Below are 19,445 nucleotides of genomic sequence, written 5' to 3' on the forward strand. Positions count from 1 at the left end.
TGGGGTAGATATTGTGTGACACCTTTAAATGTAATTCTTTAACTTTGTTGGGAACACAAAATTTGTAAGTTTTTTTCACATTAATATTATCTATTAGAGACTTCCAAAGACATTTTCCCCTCGGAGTGATTCTTTTCTTTAACTGAAACACATTTCTTATATTTTTATTACTACATCTTAGACCGTGAGTGCATTTGTCTTCAACTAAAAACTTTGGTTCTGTTTTAACAATCACTTCAAATGACAAGTGGCATTTCATTAAATGAGCAAGGTTAATCATTGTATGAAATTCTTTATGAATAACAGCGAAATTGTATTTAACCAAAAATTCAAGTTCCCTTGTGGGTCAAGTAAATCACAAAGCTAATTAATATCTTTTTCATGCCAATTCTTATAAAAAGAAAATCGCTTTATTCTTCACTAAACGCTGTGAAACCTCATTGTCGTCCAACGTCATTCAAACGCGTTTTGTCTTCCTCTAGCGGCAGAATGACGCAAACGCCGTTTCTTTGTACAAGGTTAATTATTTAACTTGTTGCTCGGTAAGGTACCATTCCTACCCGAAGGCAACCGTGTGTCAAGACGCGTGGTCAAGGTATGCCCGGCAGCTGCTCTCCTCTGTCATGGGTGATATTAGACAGCGCAATGGCTCTGTGAGTAATAATGACACAGATTTATCTGTTGTCCCTTATACAGCGGACGACATCAGGGTGCTTTGTCATAAAGTTGAAGATGGGAAGGTTGGGGAGGAATTTGAGATGCGAACTCTATCGGAAGTGCCGGATGGGGACGCTGGGGAGTCCCGAGCGGTCAACCGCGTTGCTTTTTACCGGGTTTGTTTGCCCTGTAAGAGAAGCGACACTCACCGTGACGAGGAGGATGATGATGATGATGGTGAGGAGGACACGGGGGAAAACACCGTTCAGAAAGGTAAACTCATCTAAACTCTTAGCTTTCGGTAGATATCGTTCGTAAACATAACTACAGATGCCGAATTTGATCTTTGTTGTTTCTAATTTTACACCTGTGTGACCTCTGACTGTTATTTACAGTCAACTGTCGAGTGCTGTGGATCGCTTACATTCACCATAGTAACAATCGTTTCTGTTAACGTTTACATTACATTAAATCTGCGACAACCTACGGAAAAGGCCAGCAGTGTGTTTCAAGAACAAAACAGTAAAAGTCTAATATATTATCACCTAAAATGTGATTACTACATTTTTACCGTGATATACAAAAGTCACCTGGTGAAATGTCATTCAGTGTAAAAACAACCTACTATTATACGATTTTATCGTGACATACAGAAGTAACCTGCTGAAATTGTGTGGTCATTGTGTGTAATAACAACGTAAATTTACCGAAAATCTTGTCAGGCAATCATCTGATGACACATTGAAAGACTTTATTAAAAATGTATTCATCATATTTTGAACATTTCATTGTTATCATCTAACGTTAACTTAAATTGTAAACCACTGGGTTTAATCTTCTTGTCAATAAGTATTAATCAAGAAGTTTTTAGTCATTGAAAACATAAAGAATTTTGGTACGGTCGCTTACTTTTCAAATATTTTAATAAATACAGGTAAATAAAATTAAAATTGGTCACACTTTACAGTAGGGTCTCGTTAGTAAGTTTTAGTTAATGTATTTACTAATGTGTAATAAGAATCAACAATTCTTTTATGGCATCTATTAATCATAGTTACTGTTAATTAGTTAATTACATAAACTAACATTAACTAATGGAACCTTATTGTAAAGTGAAACCATAAAATATGAATTTATATATACATAAGTCAGAATTATTAGCTCGCCTTTGAATTTTTTTTTTTTTTTACATATTTTCCAAATGATGTTTCACGGAGCAATGAAATGTTCACAGAATGTCTGATAATATTTTTTCTTCTGGAGGAAGTCTTATTTGTTTTATTTCGGCTAGAATAAAAGCAGTTTTTATTTTTTTTGTGAACCATTTTAAGGTCAAAATTATTAGCCCCTTTAAGCTATATTTTTTTCAATAGTGTACAGTACAAACCATTGTTATACAATAACTTGCCTAATTACCCTATCCTGACTAGTTACCCTAAACTGCCTAGTCACTTTAAGCTGTATAGAAGTATCTTAAAAAATATCTAGTCAAATATTAATTACTGTCATCATGGCAAAGATAAAATAAATCAGTTATTAGAAATGAGTTATTAAAACATTATTAGAAATGAGTTATTATGTTTAGAAATGTGTTGGAAAAAATCTTCTCTCTGTTAAACAGAATTGGGGAAAAAAATAAACAGGGGTGCTAATAATTCAGGGGGTCTAATAATTCTGCCTTCAACTGTATATATATATATATATATATATATATATATATATATATATATATATATATATATATATATATATATATATATATATATATTGACTAATTGACTGTTTTCCCCATATTTCGGCAATTTAATCTTAGAAAAGTTACTTGAACAAAATTGTGCACTTAATATACTTTCTGTGTATATAAAATGCTTTTTGTAAGTATAATTTGATGCAGACACTAAAATAGGACATCTCATCTTTGACCCGTTGTCTGTATGTCATCAATAATATTAATCAGTTAAATTATTAACAAGTAAATGAAAAATGAAACCACGTGGTTCTACAGTAAGCTGTTATTAACTGTAGTAACAGTGTCATAAACAGCAGAGTTGCCAAGGCACTTTCTTTTTATAAAAGCTGACAAGAACAGTTACATTGTATTAATCCCCTTACATACAGCGACCATAGAGACTATTCTTTGTTACTTGATTGTAGCCACTTTTCATTGTTTCACAGTTATTGTACAGGTCTTATGAACTAATACTGAATTGATTTAGGAATATTTGTGCTGACTAGTTCCACGTTCTCAGTTCCACGTTTGTGTTGTACAGTAAAGTGTCTATTTTTCAGTACCCCTATTTTTCATTAAGTTGTTATTTAAAAGTGATTTGCACTTATGACGTAAATCACAATCTCATACACTGCAAAAGGAACTACAATTATGAAGCATTATGAATCGCATAATCTAATTAAAAACAAGAGAGAAATATGAAACTAGAATTTAGTTTAATCATTCAAAATCAGTCCCCCTGTGGAGGAAATGAATGGGTTTTCTTACTTCCAGAACCTGACTGTAGCACTCTATTGTGTGTTGTTGTTGGAAATTGTGGTCACCATGGTATCTTTTGTGAGGGAACATTTACACTCAAGGCCTAAAGCTAATATTTAACACAATCTACCAATAGCTGATGTCTTGAGAAAAAATAAATAAATAAAATAAACATAATTATAAAGTATTTGTAGTATTTTTCACAGCCCAGGAATCAATCTGTATATAAACTCAAAATAGATTGTTCAAATTCATTCATTCATTTTGGCTTAGTCCCTTTATTAATCCAGGGTCGCCACAACGGAATGAACCACCAACTTATCCAGCATATGTTTTACACAGCGGATGCCCTTCCAGCAGCAACCCATCTTTTGGAAATATCCATACACACTTACTCACACTCTTACACTACAGACAATTTAGCCTTCCCAATTCACCTGTACCGCATGTCTTTGGACTGTGGGGGAACCGGAGCACCCGGCGGAAACCCACGCGAATGCAGGGAGAACATGCAAACTCCACACCGAAACTCCAACTGGCCCAGCCCAGGCTCGAACCAGCGACCTTCTTGCTGTGAGGCGACAGCGCTACCTACTGCACCACTGCATCACCCTTTTGTTCAAATTACTTAATTAAAATTAGCTGAAACAACAAAATTCTTAAGATTTTTTTTGAGACAACTTAATTGTTTTATGTTCAATAAACTTAATCTTTATTATTAATCTTAAATCTAATTAACTTAATGGATTTGTGTTAGGACAACATGAATGAATTGTGAGGAACCCTTCATTTTTTACAGTGTGCATTATTAAATATAAAAACTGTCATAACTGTTAAGGAACAAATTCAGAAAATATATAAGTTAATTGAAATTATTATTGTTGTTATTATAATTATTAATATTAATTAGAGTAAACAATTAAACAAATATCACCAATCATATTCAATTCTAAAGCATTTAATGAAAAAATATCATTACTTCATAAACCATCTGTAAAATTAATATACAGTAACACATTTTTATGGTATATCATGGCATCAAGGAAACTTCTCTCTTGAAATGCTTCACCTTGTTGAGGGATTTATAATCTGTCTCTTTGAATAAAAATCAAAGAGATTAAGTGGATAATTTACTGCCAAACAAAGCTCCTTCAGGATAATAAAAGAACTGTTATCATGAGTTGCTCATGTGAAAAGAGCTGGTGTGGCATCATATTACAAATTTATAAAGCTACAGTGCCGTCTTTGTGATTTGATAATTGTGCTAAACCACATAGCATATTCGTCATTGTTCATAATAAAGTGACCAACCAATCGCATCACCAATTTTCTTGCATTTGTTTGAATTTTTTGCTTTTTTATTGTACAGTTGAAGTCAGAATTATTAGCCCCCCTTTAAACTTTTTTCTTTTTTACATATTTCCCAAATGATGTTTAACAGAGCAAGGAAATTTTCACAGTGTGTCTGATAATATTTTTTCTTCTGGAGAAAGACTTATTTGCTTTATTTCGGCTAGAATAAAAGCAGTTTTTAATTTTTTCATTTTAAGGTCAATTATTAGCCCTATAAGCTATTTTTTTTCGATAGTCTACAGAACAAACCATCGTTATACAATAACTTGCCTAATTACCCTAACCTGCCTAGTTAACCTAATTAACCTAGTTAAGCCTTTAAATGTCACATTAAGCTGTATAGAAGTGTCTTGAAAAATATCTAGTCAAATATTATTTACTGTCATCATGGCAAAGATAAAATAAATCAGTTATTAGAAATGAGTTATTAAAACTATTATGTTTAGAAATGTGCTGAAAAAATCTTCTCTCCGTTAAACAGAAATTGGGCAAAAAATAAACAGGGGGGCTAATAATTCAGAGGGTCTAATAATTCTGTCTTCATCTGTATATGCTGAATATTTTACAATCAAAACCATAACAAAATCTTGCAATTATGACATCCACATCATAACAGAAAAGCAAGAAAGTAATAATAATAATAATACAATTGAAATAAATAATTCAAAAAAACAAGAAGGTTATATATTAATATTTACCAATAATAGAAGAGAGGAGTTTAGTTGTTAGAGTGTATTCATAGTTCTGGTTGCTTTTTGACTCGAAAGTCCTTTAAAGTTCGCACGTTAAAGTCCGGAAGTTACTAAGACTTTTATTTCAGTATGTTGATGTACTGCCGTCTGAAAGAGAATATTGAGTAGGGGGCGGGGCTTTCTTTTGCACATCATTCTCCCATAGCAAACTTAATGGTATGAGAATATATTAATATGCAGTTGCTATGGAAACCCTGAAGTTAACACAAAGTCCCTTTAAGGCAAGTTATTTCACTCGGCGGCCATCTTTGAAATGCCAGCATTTTGTTTGAATGGGGAAACATTCACCAAAACTGTTTGCCAAGCTTACCATTGAATTTCATATTATGAACAACCAATCAAATTAAACAGCAACTGTCTATTTTGTTTTATTTCTAAATGTTCTTATCACACAAAATCTGCAGAAACTCACATCTAGTCCAAGTCCCTTCCCCGGAGAATTGTCATTCTATAGTGATCACTGATTGGCTCCTTTACTAGGTGGCGGGGCTTCACTCGCCATATTGACTGTTACACTTTTCTGCATTCAAAAGTATATGAGTGACACGCTTTGTATATTCTATAGTCTTTGGTTAACATCAACAGAAGGATGGTTGTTGCTAGAAGGGATACAGCCTCAGCCGGAAGTGAACGAGAATTATTATTTAATAAATTAGCCATTATTTTATTAACGTCTACCCCTACCCCAACCCTAAACCCAACCATCACAGTAATGTAAAAACAGTAATATTGTAATAGTATAATCAGTATAATAACAGTTATACTGAGTATTATTCATATTATTTATTCAATTATACACCCCCACCTCAGCCTCGAAATGGGAGATATTGGTCATCCTTACATTTGTGTTTGTAAAAATGTACCTGATAAAAGAAAAGATCTAACTTAAAAATGTGACTTTTATCCAGAACCTTCTTATGAAAATTAAACATAGCACCTCTCTTGTTTCTATTCACTTTAGATCCACTCAATATATTAAATAAACATTCAACATCAGTCCAGAAATATTTCACATATACTGTACATGCATTCGATCAGCTTTGTATCTCTTGAGGAACTGTTTAGTTGGTTAAATGTTACGTATAATTTTGCATTTGCTTGATAAGTGTTTATTTTAAGCCCTTCTTTTATGTATTACATATTGCTGATTTGGCTGTTTTATATTTGTTATATATATATTTTTTATAATAATATAATAATATTATTTATTGTATATATATATATATATATATATATATATATATATATATATATATATATATATATATATATATATATATATATATGGGCCTGGCGCAATATATAGATATATTACACAATATAGACGTGACTACAAATATTTGGTGATGCAATATTTATTACAATTGCACGATATTGGAAAAATATGCGATTTTGTTGTAAAGTATTGCGATAACGATATTTCTTACAATATAACATTTCCTTTGAAAAATGCTATTTTTATTAATTGTGTTTTAAAATTATTTAATTATTTGAGTGATATTAGAATAAACTGGTAGAATATGTTTCAGATATTTAATTCTAATTCAGAAACTGTGTCAAGGTGAAAACATTTAGCCTTTACAACACTACGATTGAGAGAAAGCAGATCTTCTGACTCTGTTTGGCTGTTGTCGTTTTCCTCTCTCGTCTCAACTCCCGCCATTAGTGTTTATTTTCAACTCTGGGTTCACCTTTGGGCCGCTCCACATATACTGACATAAAACGTCTGGGTCACGCTAACTTTAGGAAAGAATGTTGGCCAGTGGTGTAGTGGTTAGTGTGTCGACTCATGCCCTCCGGTGCTCACGGCGACCCGAGTTCAATTCCCGCCTCGTGGTCCTATGCCAATCCTTCCCCTCTCTCTGCTCTCAATGCTTTCCTGTCAATAATCTCAACTGTCCTACACATTAAAGGTGAAACCCTTAAAAAAATAAACTTTAGGAATGAATAAAATTGTCTCTTTAAAGTGTTTAAATCCATTTGCTTTATTATTATGCTGTTTTATAGCCTATCATTATATAATCAATGGCTTTTATTCTAAAATGACAGTCCCTTATCACAATAATTTCTGTGGCATTATATTTCACAGCATAAATGAATTATCACGACAGGTCTAATTATATGGTGAATGGTCAGTCAAGGTCATTCGTTAAATCTTTAGATCTCTTGGAACAGTGTTCATATGCAGTGGTATTTTGTTTTCAAAGTATCCTTGAAAATTAAAGGGATAGTTCGCCTAAAACTGAGATTTCTATCATCATTTAATCACCCTTCACTTGTTCCAAACGTGACTCTCTTTCTTCTGTTTAACAGTTAAGAAGATATTTTGAAAAAAGCTGGACACCATTGACTTCCATAGTATTTATTTTTAATCCTATGGAAGTCTCAGCTTATCTTAAAATATCTTCTTTTGTGGTCAACAGAAGAAAGAAACTCATAAAGGTTTGAAACCATTTGAGGGCGAATAAATAGTGAGCAGCTCCGGTTTCCCCCACTGTCCAAAGACATGCGGTACAGGTGAATTGGGTAGGCTAAATTGTCCGTAGTGTATGAGTGTGAATGAGTGTGTATGGATGTTTCCCAGAGATGGGTTGCAGCTGGAAGGGCATCCGCTGCATAAAACATGTGCTGGATAAGGTGGCGGTTCATTCCGCTGTGGCAACCCCGGATTAATAAAGGGACTAAGTCAAAAAGAGTATGAATGAATGAATAAATAGTGAGCAAATTTTCATTTTTGGTTGACTAATCCCTTTAAGGTGTTACCTAAAAAATAGGAAATACCGGTTTGAAATATTTCCTCAGGGTGACGTTAACAGAAATGCTTTATCATGATGAGCAGTACTGGCTTTGTGGGAAAAGCTGTGAGTGAGTCACACCAGGAAACAGTGTCCTTTTCCCCCTAATGTTTTCTCTGTTAAAGATCAGGTGAAGCTGTTTGTTTATTTGAACTCAAACCCGTATTGTTGGGTGTGTGTTATGTTCCAGGACCCATGATATTTGGCTCGCTCCAGGTCCACATTTGATACAATTTGACGTTTATCCAATGTTGGCAACCACACAACCTGATTGAGCACAGCCCTCAGCTCACCGACAGGTATTAAAGTTGCACTCGGTTGCGTAATCACTTGCGTCACATTCAGTGATTTTTCATTTCAGTGTCAAAGTTAAACTCAAGTCATCGACAGTGTGTGGAGATTCATGCTGTTTTGCTCTCTCCATCTCATTCCATGCCAATATCAAAATTCAGATCACACCCCACAAAGCCAAATCATGCTGTGTATGTCTCATATCTCGAGTTTCCATTCTTTTCTGCATGTAGTTCGTCTACAAAGACTTTATTGATGAACGGCTTTCAGATGGTTTTTTAATGACTAAGGTTATTAAAGTGCTCTTTTTTTTTAAGTTGATTCACTACAGTTTTTAAATTTGAATCTTGTTTTAGTTTAATTTTAGTTTGTTTTGGTTAGTTTTATAGTTTAGATTTTGTTTTGTGAACACATTTCTATTTATTTCTTATATACAGTGGGGGGAAAAGTATTGAACACATCAAGTTTTTTGGGAATGATATTTCTAAAGGAGCTGTTGACATGGAATCGAACCAGATTTTGATGAAAACCCAAACAATACAAACATGAAAATGAAACAAAACAAAACAATACAAATCTAAAAAACGAGTTATGTTTAATAACAATGAAATGAAACAAGGAGAAAGTCTTGAACTACTGAAATGTATTTAATACATCATATAAAAGGTTTTTTGCTTATATGTAGAATGAAGTCACATGCATTGCTCAGGTGTGTAAAAATCCTAATGATTTTGTGGGTCTCGTCTATCAAATCTGATATTTAGTTTCTATTTTCTATCGGATTCAAGTCAGGTGGTTGGCCGGGCCATTCTACAGCTTGATTTTCTCTCTCTGAAAGCATTTCAAAGTTTCCTTGGCTGTGTTTTGGATCATTGTCTTGCTGAAATGTCCAGCCTGGTTTTATCTTCATCATCCTGCTAATGTAGATGTTGGACTAAAGCAGCTGATATTCATTTACACTGAGGAAGGGCAGAGGGTTGCTGAATACCCACTAAGAGATTTCAGCTGCTGTCTGGGCTTTCAATGCTTTTCCACACCTTCCTTTCTTCATGTGTTCAATACTTATTCCCTGTGTCATTTCATTTTATTACACATAACCTAATTCGTAAAACTAATTAGATTTGTTTACTTTGCATATATGGATTTATTTGGTTGTTATCAACATCTGGTGAAAATATCAAGTCAACAGCACCTTGAGTTAATTGGTTTCCGAGAAAAATGGCCTGTTCAATAATTATTTCCCAGACTGTTTTTAGTTTGTTTTATTTTTTGTATTTCTAGTTTAACAGAGTTAACAGAACATTTTCAGAGTCAACCAGTGCAAATTTTCATGTTTGCACAGCTTTCATTCCTCTTGTGCAAACCTCTCTTAGTACTAAAAATGAAATAACTGTTTGGCCAAAACTGTACAAATGCAGTGAATAAAATTCTAAATTATGAAGAATCCAAACAAACTTCTTCCTATATTAAAGATCATAGTTTATATGTACTTAAACTTGCTTAGTTTACATTTTTGTGAATTTTGTTAAAATGACAAACTGTTTTATTTGATTTACTCATTTTTTTAAGTGGTTGCAAACAGTTTATATGGGCTGAATTCAAAGAAACAAATTAAATTTAGTAATGTTAAACTTAATTTGTTTGTATAAATTCAGTCCATATAAATAGTTTGCAACCACTTACCTTAAAAAAATGTAATAAATCCAATAAATATTTTTTAGTTTAGTCTAGTTTTATTATTTTGTTAGGTATTTAAGTTAACAAAATGTTCATTAGCCAATAGTTTTAGTCTCAGTTTTAGCTTTTGTTTACTAAAACAACCTTGCTTATGACTAAACATTTTGAAAGCAGTATACTATAAGGGGGTGTGCTGTAAAAAGTGATTAGTTGACTTTACTTTAGAAAAATGAGTAAACTCATTACTTTTAAAGCGATTAATTGACTACTTAAAAATTGAGTAAACCAGTTGCCTTAAAAGTAACAAGTTAATTTTAAAGAATAAGTAAAGAGTAAAGAAGGATTAAAAAGGACAGATATAGATGATTGTGTATATGTATGTTTGTATGATCAAAAGAAATTACTTTAATAATTAATTAATCAGAAAAGACAAACACAAATTTTCCTTGAAGGCTGAAATTCTTTGAGTTCCAGTTTTGCAGTTCAATAAATGTCTCGTCCTGTTATTGTTATGTAATTCAACTTTCTGTGGTTTATGGCCATATAAAAGTCACACTCTTGAACTGTAAAGGAGCCTGTTATTCATGTATGACCATCTGTGATCATGAAGGTAAAGTACTAAAATGATCTTTATTTAGAGACTTTGGTAACACTTGAACATTGTAATGAGACGATGCATGCTTATAACAACTATTGTGAAGTGTCATTCGCTTGGTTATGACATTTGAAATGCAAAGATGACTTTTTTTATCATGACAACTTGACATTACCAAGACAACAAAACTTGTCATAAATCTGTCATAAACATGATTGTCATGAAGCCATTATAAATGTGTCATGAATTATATTACAGCATCTTTAATATTTTTTGGATCTTAAATATTAATGACCCTCTTTAAAATACTTGACAGAGTAATGACACTTTTAATGAGTCATTTTACTGACAAAACAGTTTGTTCCACTAAAAACAAGATCAGAAAAATATTTCTGACACAATTAACATGCCTCATGTGAGTCATGTTGATGACAGATTTATGACAAGTTTTGTTGTCTTGGTAATGTCAAATTATCATGTCAAATATGAAGACTGGCTGTGATGTATTTGTTTATGTGAAGTTGTCATGGCAAATGATGTCATCTTTAAACTTAAAATGACATAACTGAGCAAATGACACTTAAGAACAGTTGTAAGCATGCATAAAATCATGCCATGTCATGGTTATAAAGGTTTCACGGCAGTCTTATGAACACCCCTTAAACTAAAGTGTTACTGGGACTCAAAGCAGTGATGAATCAGCATGTCATGTACTTATTTCGCTCGATTTTGAATTGAATGTGACATTGAGCTGTTTTATTATATATTCGTCCACAGAAAAGCAGCCATCATGTCCGGGGCTGGGCCTCATGTACAGCTTGTTAGCATCTGTCTTCTTCTCCATTGCGGCTCTTCTTGTGAAGAAAATGGAGGGGATGCACGCCATCCAAATCAGCGCCATTCGCTGCTTCTTCCAGATGCTGTTTGTCTTGCCAGCCATGATATATTACAAGTATGAATCTATGATGTATTACAAGAATGAAAGCAGAATGTTGTACAAGCATGCATGCATTTCAAGATAGCATAAAACATGTATGAATCTATAAGATATAACAATCTTTGACACGTCAACATCTGATATATTAGAAGTAAGCATCTACAGTATAATAATAAGTTTAGATGTGTTATATTATAAGTATGAATAATTCACATTTGACTGTTATGATATTAAGTATGAAAGTCTTTCAAATAAATTTGAATCTAATGCATTACGAGTATGAATCTGAAACATGTATTTAAGATCAATTACGAATATGAATATATTACAAATCTGTATTACAAATATGACACCCGTATGAATTTACATATTCATATGAATCCATAGTTCAAATAGGAATTTGATGCATTCAATGGATGATATATTACAAGCATGAATCTATAATACAATATGAATTCAATATATTGATGATTCTGTATTACAAATATGAATATGCTATAAATATGAATTTACTAGGGATCTAGTGAGAGTTTAAGATCTATTACAAATCTGAATTTATGATATATTACAAGTCTATATTACATATATGACACCCGTATGAGTTTACATATTAGTATGAATCCATAACGCAAATAGAAATTTGATGCATTCAATGGATGATACATTACAAGCATGAATCTATAATACAATATGAATTCAGGATCTTTTATAATTCTGTATTAAAAATATGAATATTATGCAAGTATAAATCTAATATGGAGCTAGTGTGACTCTAAAATCTATTACAAATATGAATTTATGATATATTACAAATCTGTATTACAAATCTGACATGCTTATTGGTTTATATATTAGTATGAATGCATAATACAAATATGCATTCAACTGATGAAATATTACAAGCTTGAATCTATTATACAAGTATGAATTTATGATCTTTTATGATTCTATATTCCAAATATGAATATGATATGAAGTATGAATCTGAAATCAATTCAAGTATGAATCTAGTATAAATTTAAGATCTATTATAAATATGAATTTATTATATATTCAAGTCTATATATTAGAAATTGATACAAGTATTAATTTATAATAATAATGCATTACAGATTCATTATAAAAATATCAATTTGATGCATTTCAAAGCATGAATCTGATATAAGTCTATGATGAGTCTATATTAAAAGTATGAATTTATGGACTGTAACAAGTATGAATCCATTTTATGCATTCCATGTATGAATCAGATACAAATTTCATTATAAATCTAATACAAGTATGAATGTAAGCTCTATTACAAATATGAAGTTTTGATGTATTACCAGTCTACATTACAAATAGTATTCATGAATTCATGAAGTTTCTGAATGAATTTATTATACATTATAAATACAAATCTGATGTAAGTATGAGTTTATGTTCTATATATTAGGATGAACTCATAATACAAATAGAATGCATTAAAAAGACAAATCTGATATATTACAAGTACAATAATATATACTATTATATTATTACACTATTGTTATTAATAGTAGTAGTATGCATTTGATACATTCAAGGTATGAGTAAAACGAGTATGAATCTGTTATATTACAACTATAAATCTGTAAAATAGGTATGAATTAATCCAATCATGAATAATTATTAGTCTAATTATGAGTTTATCTGATGTACTTGTAATAGACTATTAAACACAGGCTCATTCTGAAAACGTAGTCCCACGGACGATTCTGGAGATCGCGAATTATGTAGCCGGAGGTACGTATGGCTGCATTTAGTTTTTTTAAGCGAACGCTGTGGGGTGGTGTGACGCCGTTCCTTTTGCCGCTTACCAGCTGACCGCTTACCTCCGTGTGGAGGGCCTTCCCCCTGCAACCAGTTTATACAGTTAGCTCGACGTGTACGTCGTCGCACTTGAGACGCAGAGAGGAGTTGACGACGACCAGGTTCGAGTCCGGGGAAGAGTGGTTCCAGAAATCAGGTAAGACAAAAACAGAATCCAAAAAATAAAATGAACGAGTGAATAAACAGGGTTGAAAATCCGAAAGAGGGCTTTTCTTTTTCTGGACGGCTTTTGTAAATTGTCGGTTGGGTTTAGGGAAGTAAGTGGGTGGGCGGGTCAATCTGTAAAATTGGTTGGGTTCAGGGAAGGAGGAGGGTGGGTCAGTCGATTGGCCGGTCGCCCAGTCAATCATTCAGTCAGTCAGACAGACGGTCGGTCGACAGCGGCCTCTGTTGGGTTTACGCAAGAACAGCGGGCACGAACGGCACTCACGAGAGACATTCAAAATACGAAAAAGCACACACAGCGGCCTCTTGTGGATTCGGGAAAACAAAAACTGCAAAAATACGTACCTCCTGTGATGTATTTCGCGATCTCCAGAAACGTCCACAGGACTATGTTTTCAGAATGAAGTTGAGACTATTCATTACTTCAAATAGATATTGAATGAATATGATATATTTGAAGTACTGTATAAATATGATACAGTATATCATAAGTATGAATCGATTATTCATGAATGTATGAATTTGATCTGTTACACATGAATCCATGCTGCAAGTATGAATTGGATATATAATACAGGTATGAATTTATGATTTATTTACAAGGACTAATGGATTAATCAATAATACAGGTATGAATTTATGATATATTACAATATAAAATCTATAATACAAGTATTTTTGCATCTTGACCCCATAATTTAATTCAATATTATTTTGACTCAACAGTCTATAACATTTTCACTTTACAGGACTGGCTTTTTGGGACCAAGAGGTATGCGAATCTACCTGTTCCTCCGTGGCTTTCTAGGCTCCAATGCCATGATCTTGTTGTATTACGCAGTTCTTCAGATGCCCCTGGCCGATGCCACAGTCATCATGTTCAGCAATCCAGTCTTCACTGCCTTGCTGGCGTGGATTTTCCTCAAAGAGCGATGCACGATATGGGACGTGGTCTTCACTGTGTTCACACTCACCGGCGTCATTCTGATAGCCAGACCTCCATTCCTGTTTGGCGGCGAATTGTCTGGAATTGAAGGGGATTATACCAGTCATATCAAAGGCACAGTGGCCGCCTTTTCCGGAGCAGTCGGAGCAGCTTGCACTATGGTCATTCTGAGAAAAATCGGGAAAAGTGTTCATTACTTCCTCTCCGTATGGTACTATGCAGTTCTGGGACTCATCGAATGTGTCGTTGTCCTGTTCATTTTGGACGAGTGGACCATTCCGTCCTGCGGCTGGGATAGATGGACGCTCATGGCCATCGGGGTGCTCGGGATAGCCGGACAGGCCTTTCTTACCAAAGCCCTGCAGATCGAGAAGGCGGGACCAGTCGCACTTATGAGGACGATGGATGTGGTGCTGGCCTTTGTCCTGCAGTTCCTCTTTCTCAACCGCAAGCCAACATGGTGGAGTTTAGGAGGAGCGCTGTGTGTGATCAGCAGCACCAGTGGTGTGGCTGTAAGGAAGTGGTATAACAGCACAAGGCGGAAGAGCTGATCACACACACTATAGGGAGGTGAAGATTCATTTTATATATGTTTGCTACAGATAACTGCTGCGTTAGATACCAAAGAGGCTTTTCACTGTTAAAATATACAGCTATGGAAAAAAAACGATGAGGTTACTTGAGATATTCTCTCTTTCTCTGGGTGTGCTGCTAGATTTGATCATGCTAAATGTTGATAAAATGTTGATCGTTGTTTTGTCATGTAGTTTTTAGCAGCAGATAACCTGGGAGGACTAGGAAAAGTCTAACACTAGCAAATTGTGCTCACAACTAGTTTTTAAAAGCATATGCGGCTCTAGCTTAGTGGTTAACAGCAGATGGCGCTCTATGCCAATTTTTAACAGCAAATGGCGCTTTAGCCTAGTTTGTAACATCAGATGGTGCTAGCACATAGCGGTCTTGGCTAATGTTTAACAGCAGATGCCGCTCTAGGCTAGTATTTAACAGCAGATGGCGCTCTAGGCTAGTGTTTAACAGCAGATGGCACTAGCGAATGGCGCTCTAGGCTAGTTTTTAATAGTAAATGGTACTCTGTTCATTTTTAACAGCAGATGGCACTCTAGGCTAGTGTTTAACAGCAGATGATGTTCTAGGCTAGTGTTTAACAGCAGATGATGTTCTAGGCTAGTGTTAACAGCAGATGATGTTCTAGGCTACTTTTTGACAGCAGATGCCACTTTAGGCTAGTTTTTAACAACAGATGGGGCTCTAGCTTAATGGTAAACAGCAGATGGCGCTCTAGGCTAATTTTTAACAGCAGTTGGTACTCAAGGATAGTTTTTAATAGCAGATGTTGCTCTAGCCTAGTTTGTAACAGTTTGTAATAGTGATTAACAGCAGATGGGACTAGCAAATGGCACTCTAGGCTAGTTTTTAACAGTAAATGGCACTCTATGTTCATTTTTAACAGCAGATGGCACTCTAGGCTAGTGTTTATCAGCAGATGACGCTTGAGCCTAGTGTTTAACACCAAATGTGGCTCTAGGATAGTTATCAACAGCAGATGGCACTAAAAAATAGTGTTCACGGCTAGTTTTTAACAAAAGATATCTAGCTAATGAAGATGAGCAATGAAGATGAGCGATTGTGGTTTAGATCATGTACTGTACGTGTTTTAAGAGGAAAAAAAAATTCTGTAAGATTTATACCTTCAAATGAAAATATTTTAATAATTTGAAAGAAATGATATCAGACTTTTACAGAATAAAACAATTATTAAGATTTTCCTTAAACTCATACCTATGATAAATGCAGTACATCCAGAGAAACTGAGAATTCTTTGATTTTAGGACCTCACTTTATGCAGTATGTACAATAAATGACAGTATTTTTAGTAGTTTTTAGAACCAGATATTCCTAACCCACCTGAGGGCTGTTAGTCAAGACAGATATTTTTCAATGGAGATAATAATGCTGTTAAGACAGCACTGCTTTATAGAGATTATTGCAGACTATCTATAGATAGACTGCTGGTCAGACACTTATGAGTGTACAAATCACCAGAAATGTCAACTCTGTCATTTACTCAACCTCCTGCCATATTTCTTTCTTTCTGTAGAGCATGAAAGGAAATGTTTTATCCCGAAGTCCTTCTATTTTTCTCTGACGTTTTGTGCTCATTTAATTATGTACCTTATTTGACTTTTCAGGGTTTGTTCACCCAAAAATGACAGTTTTGTCCTCATTTACTCATCCTTCATTTATTCAAAAGATGTTTGAGTTTCATAGCACAAAAAACAGATTATTTTTAAAAAATTTACCCATTGACTTCAACAGTATTTTTGTTTCCTAATATGGAAGTCAATGGGTGCCAGCCCAGCAGGCACAGGACATCAACATGACTTCAGATTGACATTGTACCCCAACATCGTAGGGACGTTGCATTTTGTTTGGAAATGAAAATCGGGTTGACATCAGAACCCAATATCAGGCCGACATCAATGTCCAACGTCCAACCCAAAATCAACCCAAAATCAACCAAATATCAACATCTAATGATGTTATAGCTTGACGTTTAGGCGTTACCACTATGACGTCTATGAGACAGATTTTTATTTCCATACCTGATAAATAAATGTCAATATGTGATGTCAATATGATGTTGGTTTAAGATGTTGGCTTGAAGTTTGTTCAGTTTGCAACACAACTTCAACTCCAACACTTTAACTAAATATCAACGTCATTTGACGGTGTTATTGGACAGCAAAATAACTTTGTCCTTAGACGCTAGCTAGACATTGAATTTTGATCACCTGACGTCATGACTTAAATCTAACCTAACATTAACGTCTTATGACGTTGTGTGCTTGCTGGGAGCTACCTGCATATTTCAGAATATCTTCAGAAGAAAGAAACTCATAAAGGTTTAAAGCCACATGTTGTCGTTTTAGTTTTTGGGTGAACTATCCCTTTAAACTGTACAGCATTCACCATTTAGTGATTAGCGCTGTATTTTGCAGCTTCATGATGACTTTTGGTCTTTGGAAATCCATCCTAAATGACTTTTTTAAACTGTAAATAAAATGAGTGCAAAAGTCGTAAGTTCTGTATTGCAAATCACAGTAGATTTTTTGTGGGGACAAGACTGAAATAGTAGTTATTTGCTGAAAATCTTCCTCGTTTGGCATATTTGACATCATCATGATGTAAAGAAAGCTCTTTTTCATGAAATGGAAAACAGCAGCATGAACATTCTGCCAAATATCTCCATTTTATTCTGTGGAGATTATTTTGGAAAACCTGAGGATGAGTAAACGACTGGTTTTCATCTTTGGTGTGAACTATCCCTTTAAAACCTTTTGCACTTTGACAATGTACTGTAACTGGAAGTCACAGGGTCGACTGAATATTATTTTGCGTGCTCAAATAGAAACTTCTTCTGAACTATCTGTGCTCAAAGCTGAATATGCAATCAGTGATATGTTCTGAACCTTGATGAACCACTGGTGTTGGACTCTGTCCTTGTGTACCACAGATATACGCACAGGTCTGCTGCACAAACATTAGTCTGATATAGAAATGAGTCACCCTTGTTTATTTATTGGACATGTGTCTTGGCACAAAGATGAGTTGTAGCGTGTTGTTACAAGAGACCTTTATTTAATTGACAATTTTATTTAAACCTGTTTGTGTAAACTGACCTAAAAAGCACTTTACACTGACTTGTTGTGTCAGTTTAACTTTACTAAAAGCACTATTACTGAAAAACTGAACCAGCCGTTCATAGACATGCTGCCTTAATTTATTTAACTTTAATCAAATGGTGTATCCGTTAAAATCAATTTATGTCAGAGCAGATCCCTCCATATTATTTATTATTTGATTATCGCCTGCTGTAGATTTCTCATTGCGTATTTATATGACTTTTTGAACTAGTTAAATAAATGAAAGATTCTTACCTCGTCCAGTACAGTGTCTGTTTTTTAGGCTACAACATGGTAATCATGTGATCGTTACCCCCAGCAAGGGCTTGAGAAGGATTATTGCTGCATTCTTGGGGATTTTCTGTTCTTACTCTCATTATTTTGTGATTTTACACCTAATACTCAGTTTAATCATATACTCCATGCTTTGTGTATATATTTAAGGATGACTGGTAAGATGCTCTGCATGGCACTGTTGTGATTGAACGGTTTAAAATAGAGACCTATTGTGCAAAAATCACTTTTATAAGGGGTTTAAACAGTTGTTTGGCAACAGTGTGTGAATATAGTTAGCCTCTAATTGTAAAAATGAATTAATTCTATTTTATATAGGCGTCGCGGTGGCACAGTGGGTAGCACAATCGCCTCACAGCAAGAAGGTCGCTGGTTCGAGCCTCGGCTAGGTCAGTTGCATTTCTGTTTGGAGTTTGCATGTTCTCCCCGTGTTCGCGTGGGTTTCCTCTGGGTGCTCCGGTTTCCCTCACATGTCCAAAGACCCAATAGGTGAATTGGGTAGGCTAAATTGGCCATAGTGTATGACTGTGATTGAGTGTGTATGGGTGTTTCCCAGTGATGGGTTGCAGCTGGAAGGGCATCCGCTGCGTAAAACATGTGCTGGATAAGTTGGCGGTTCATTCCGCTGTGGCGACCCCAGATTAATAATAAAGGGACTTTTTAATAATTATTATGCCTATTATTTGTAGTATTTTCATTGCAATTTAAACTACCCCTTTAATAAGTACAAGAAACAAAAACCAAGAGGTTTTACTTCATATAGTCTGTGGAAAAATGAGATATACCAAAATATACCACAGCTATATTTCAGCAGCTGATGTGTGACATGATAAACGTGCTGATTTACATTATCACTGGTGACAGGTATTACTTGAAATATTAGCGTCATGCATCAATTGTCAGGTTTGCATTTTTTTTCTTGCACTTAAATGTTAAAACA

At 34.3% G+C, this 19,445-nt stretch overlaps 1 protein-coding gene across 2 annotated transcripts; it reads left to right on the forward strand.

Annotated features, from left to right (window-relative positions):
* Positions 1-509: 509 nt before the first annotated feature.
* On the forward strand, positions 510-16,134 carry slc35g1 (solute carrier family 35 member G1). Of its 2 annotated transcripts, XM_056469935.1 has the most exons (4): positions 510-595; positions 697-930; positions 11,386-11,560; positions 14,311-16,134. In XM_056469935.1, the coding sequence occupies exons 2-4, from the start codon at positions 759-761 to the stop codon at positions 15,056-15,058; spliced, it is 1,095 nt and encodes a 364-aa protein (XP_056325910.1). In that variant the 5' UTR covers positions 510-595; positions 697-758; the 3' UTR covers positions 15,059-16,134. The 2 variants fall into 2 exon arrangements, with proteins under 2 accessions (XP_056325910.1, XP_056325909.1); XM_056469934.1 differs by having other exon boundaries at positions 524-930.
* The last annotated feature ends 3,311 nt before the right edge of the window (positions 16,135-19,445 follow it).

The sequence above is a fragment of the Danio aesculapii genome, chromosome 12 (genome assembly GCF_903798145.1).
Source record: "Danio aesculapii chromosome 12, fDanAes4.1, whole genome shotgun sequence".
NCBI lineage: Eukaryota > Metazoa > Chordata > Actinopteri > Cypriniformes > Danionidae > Danio > Danio aesculapii.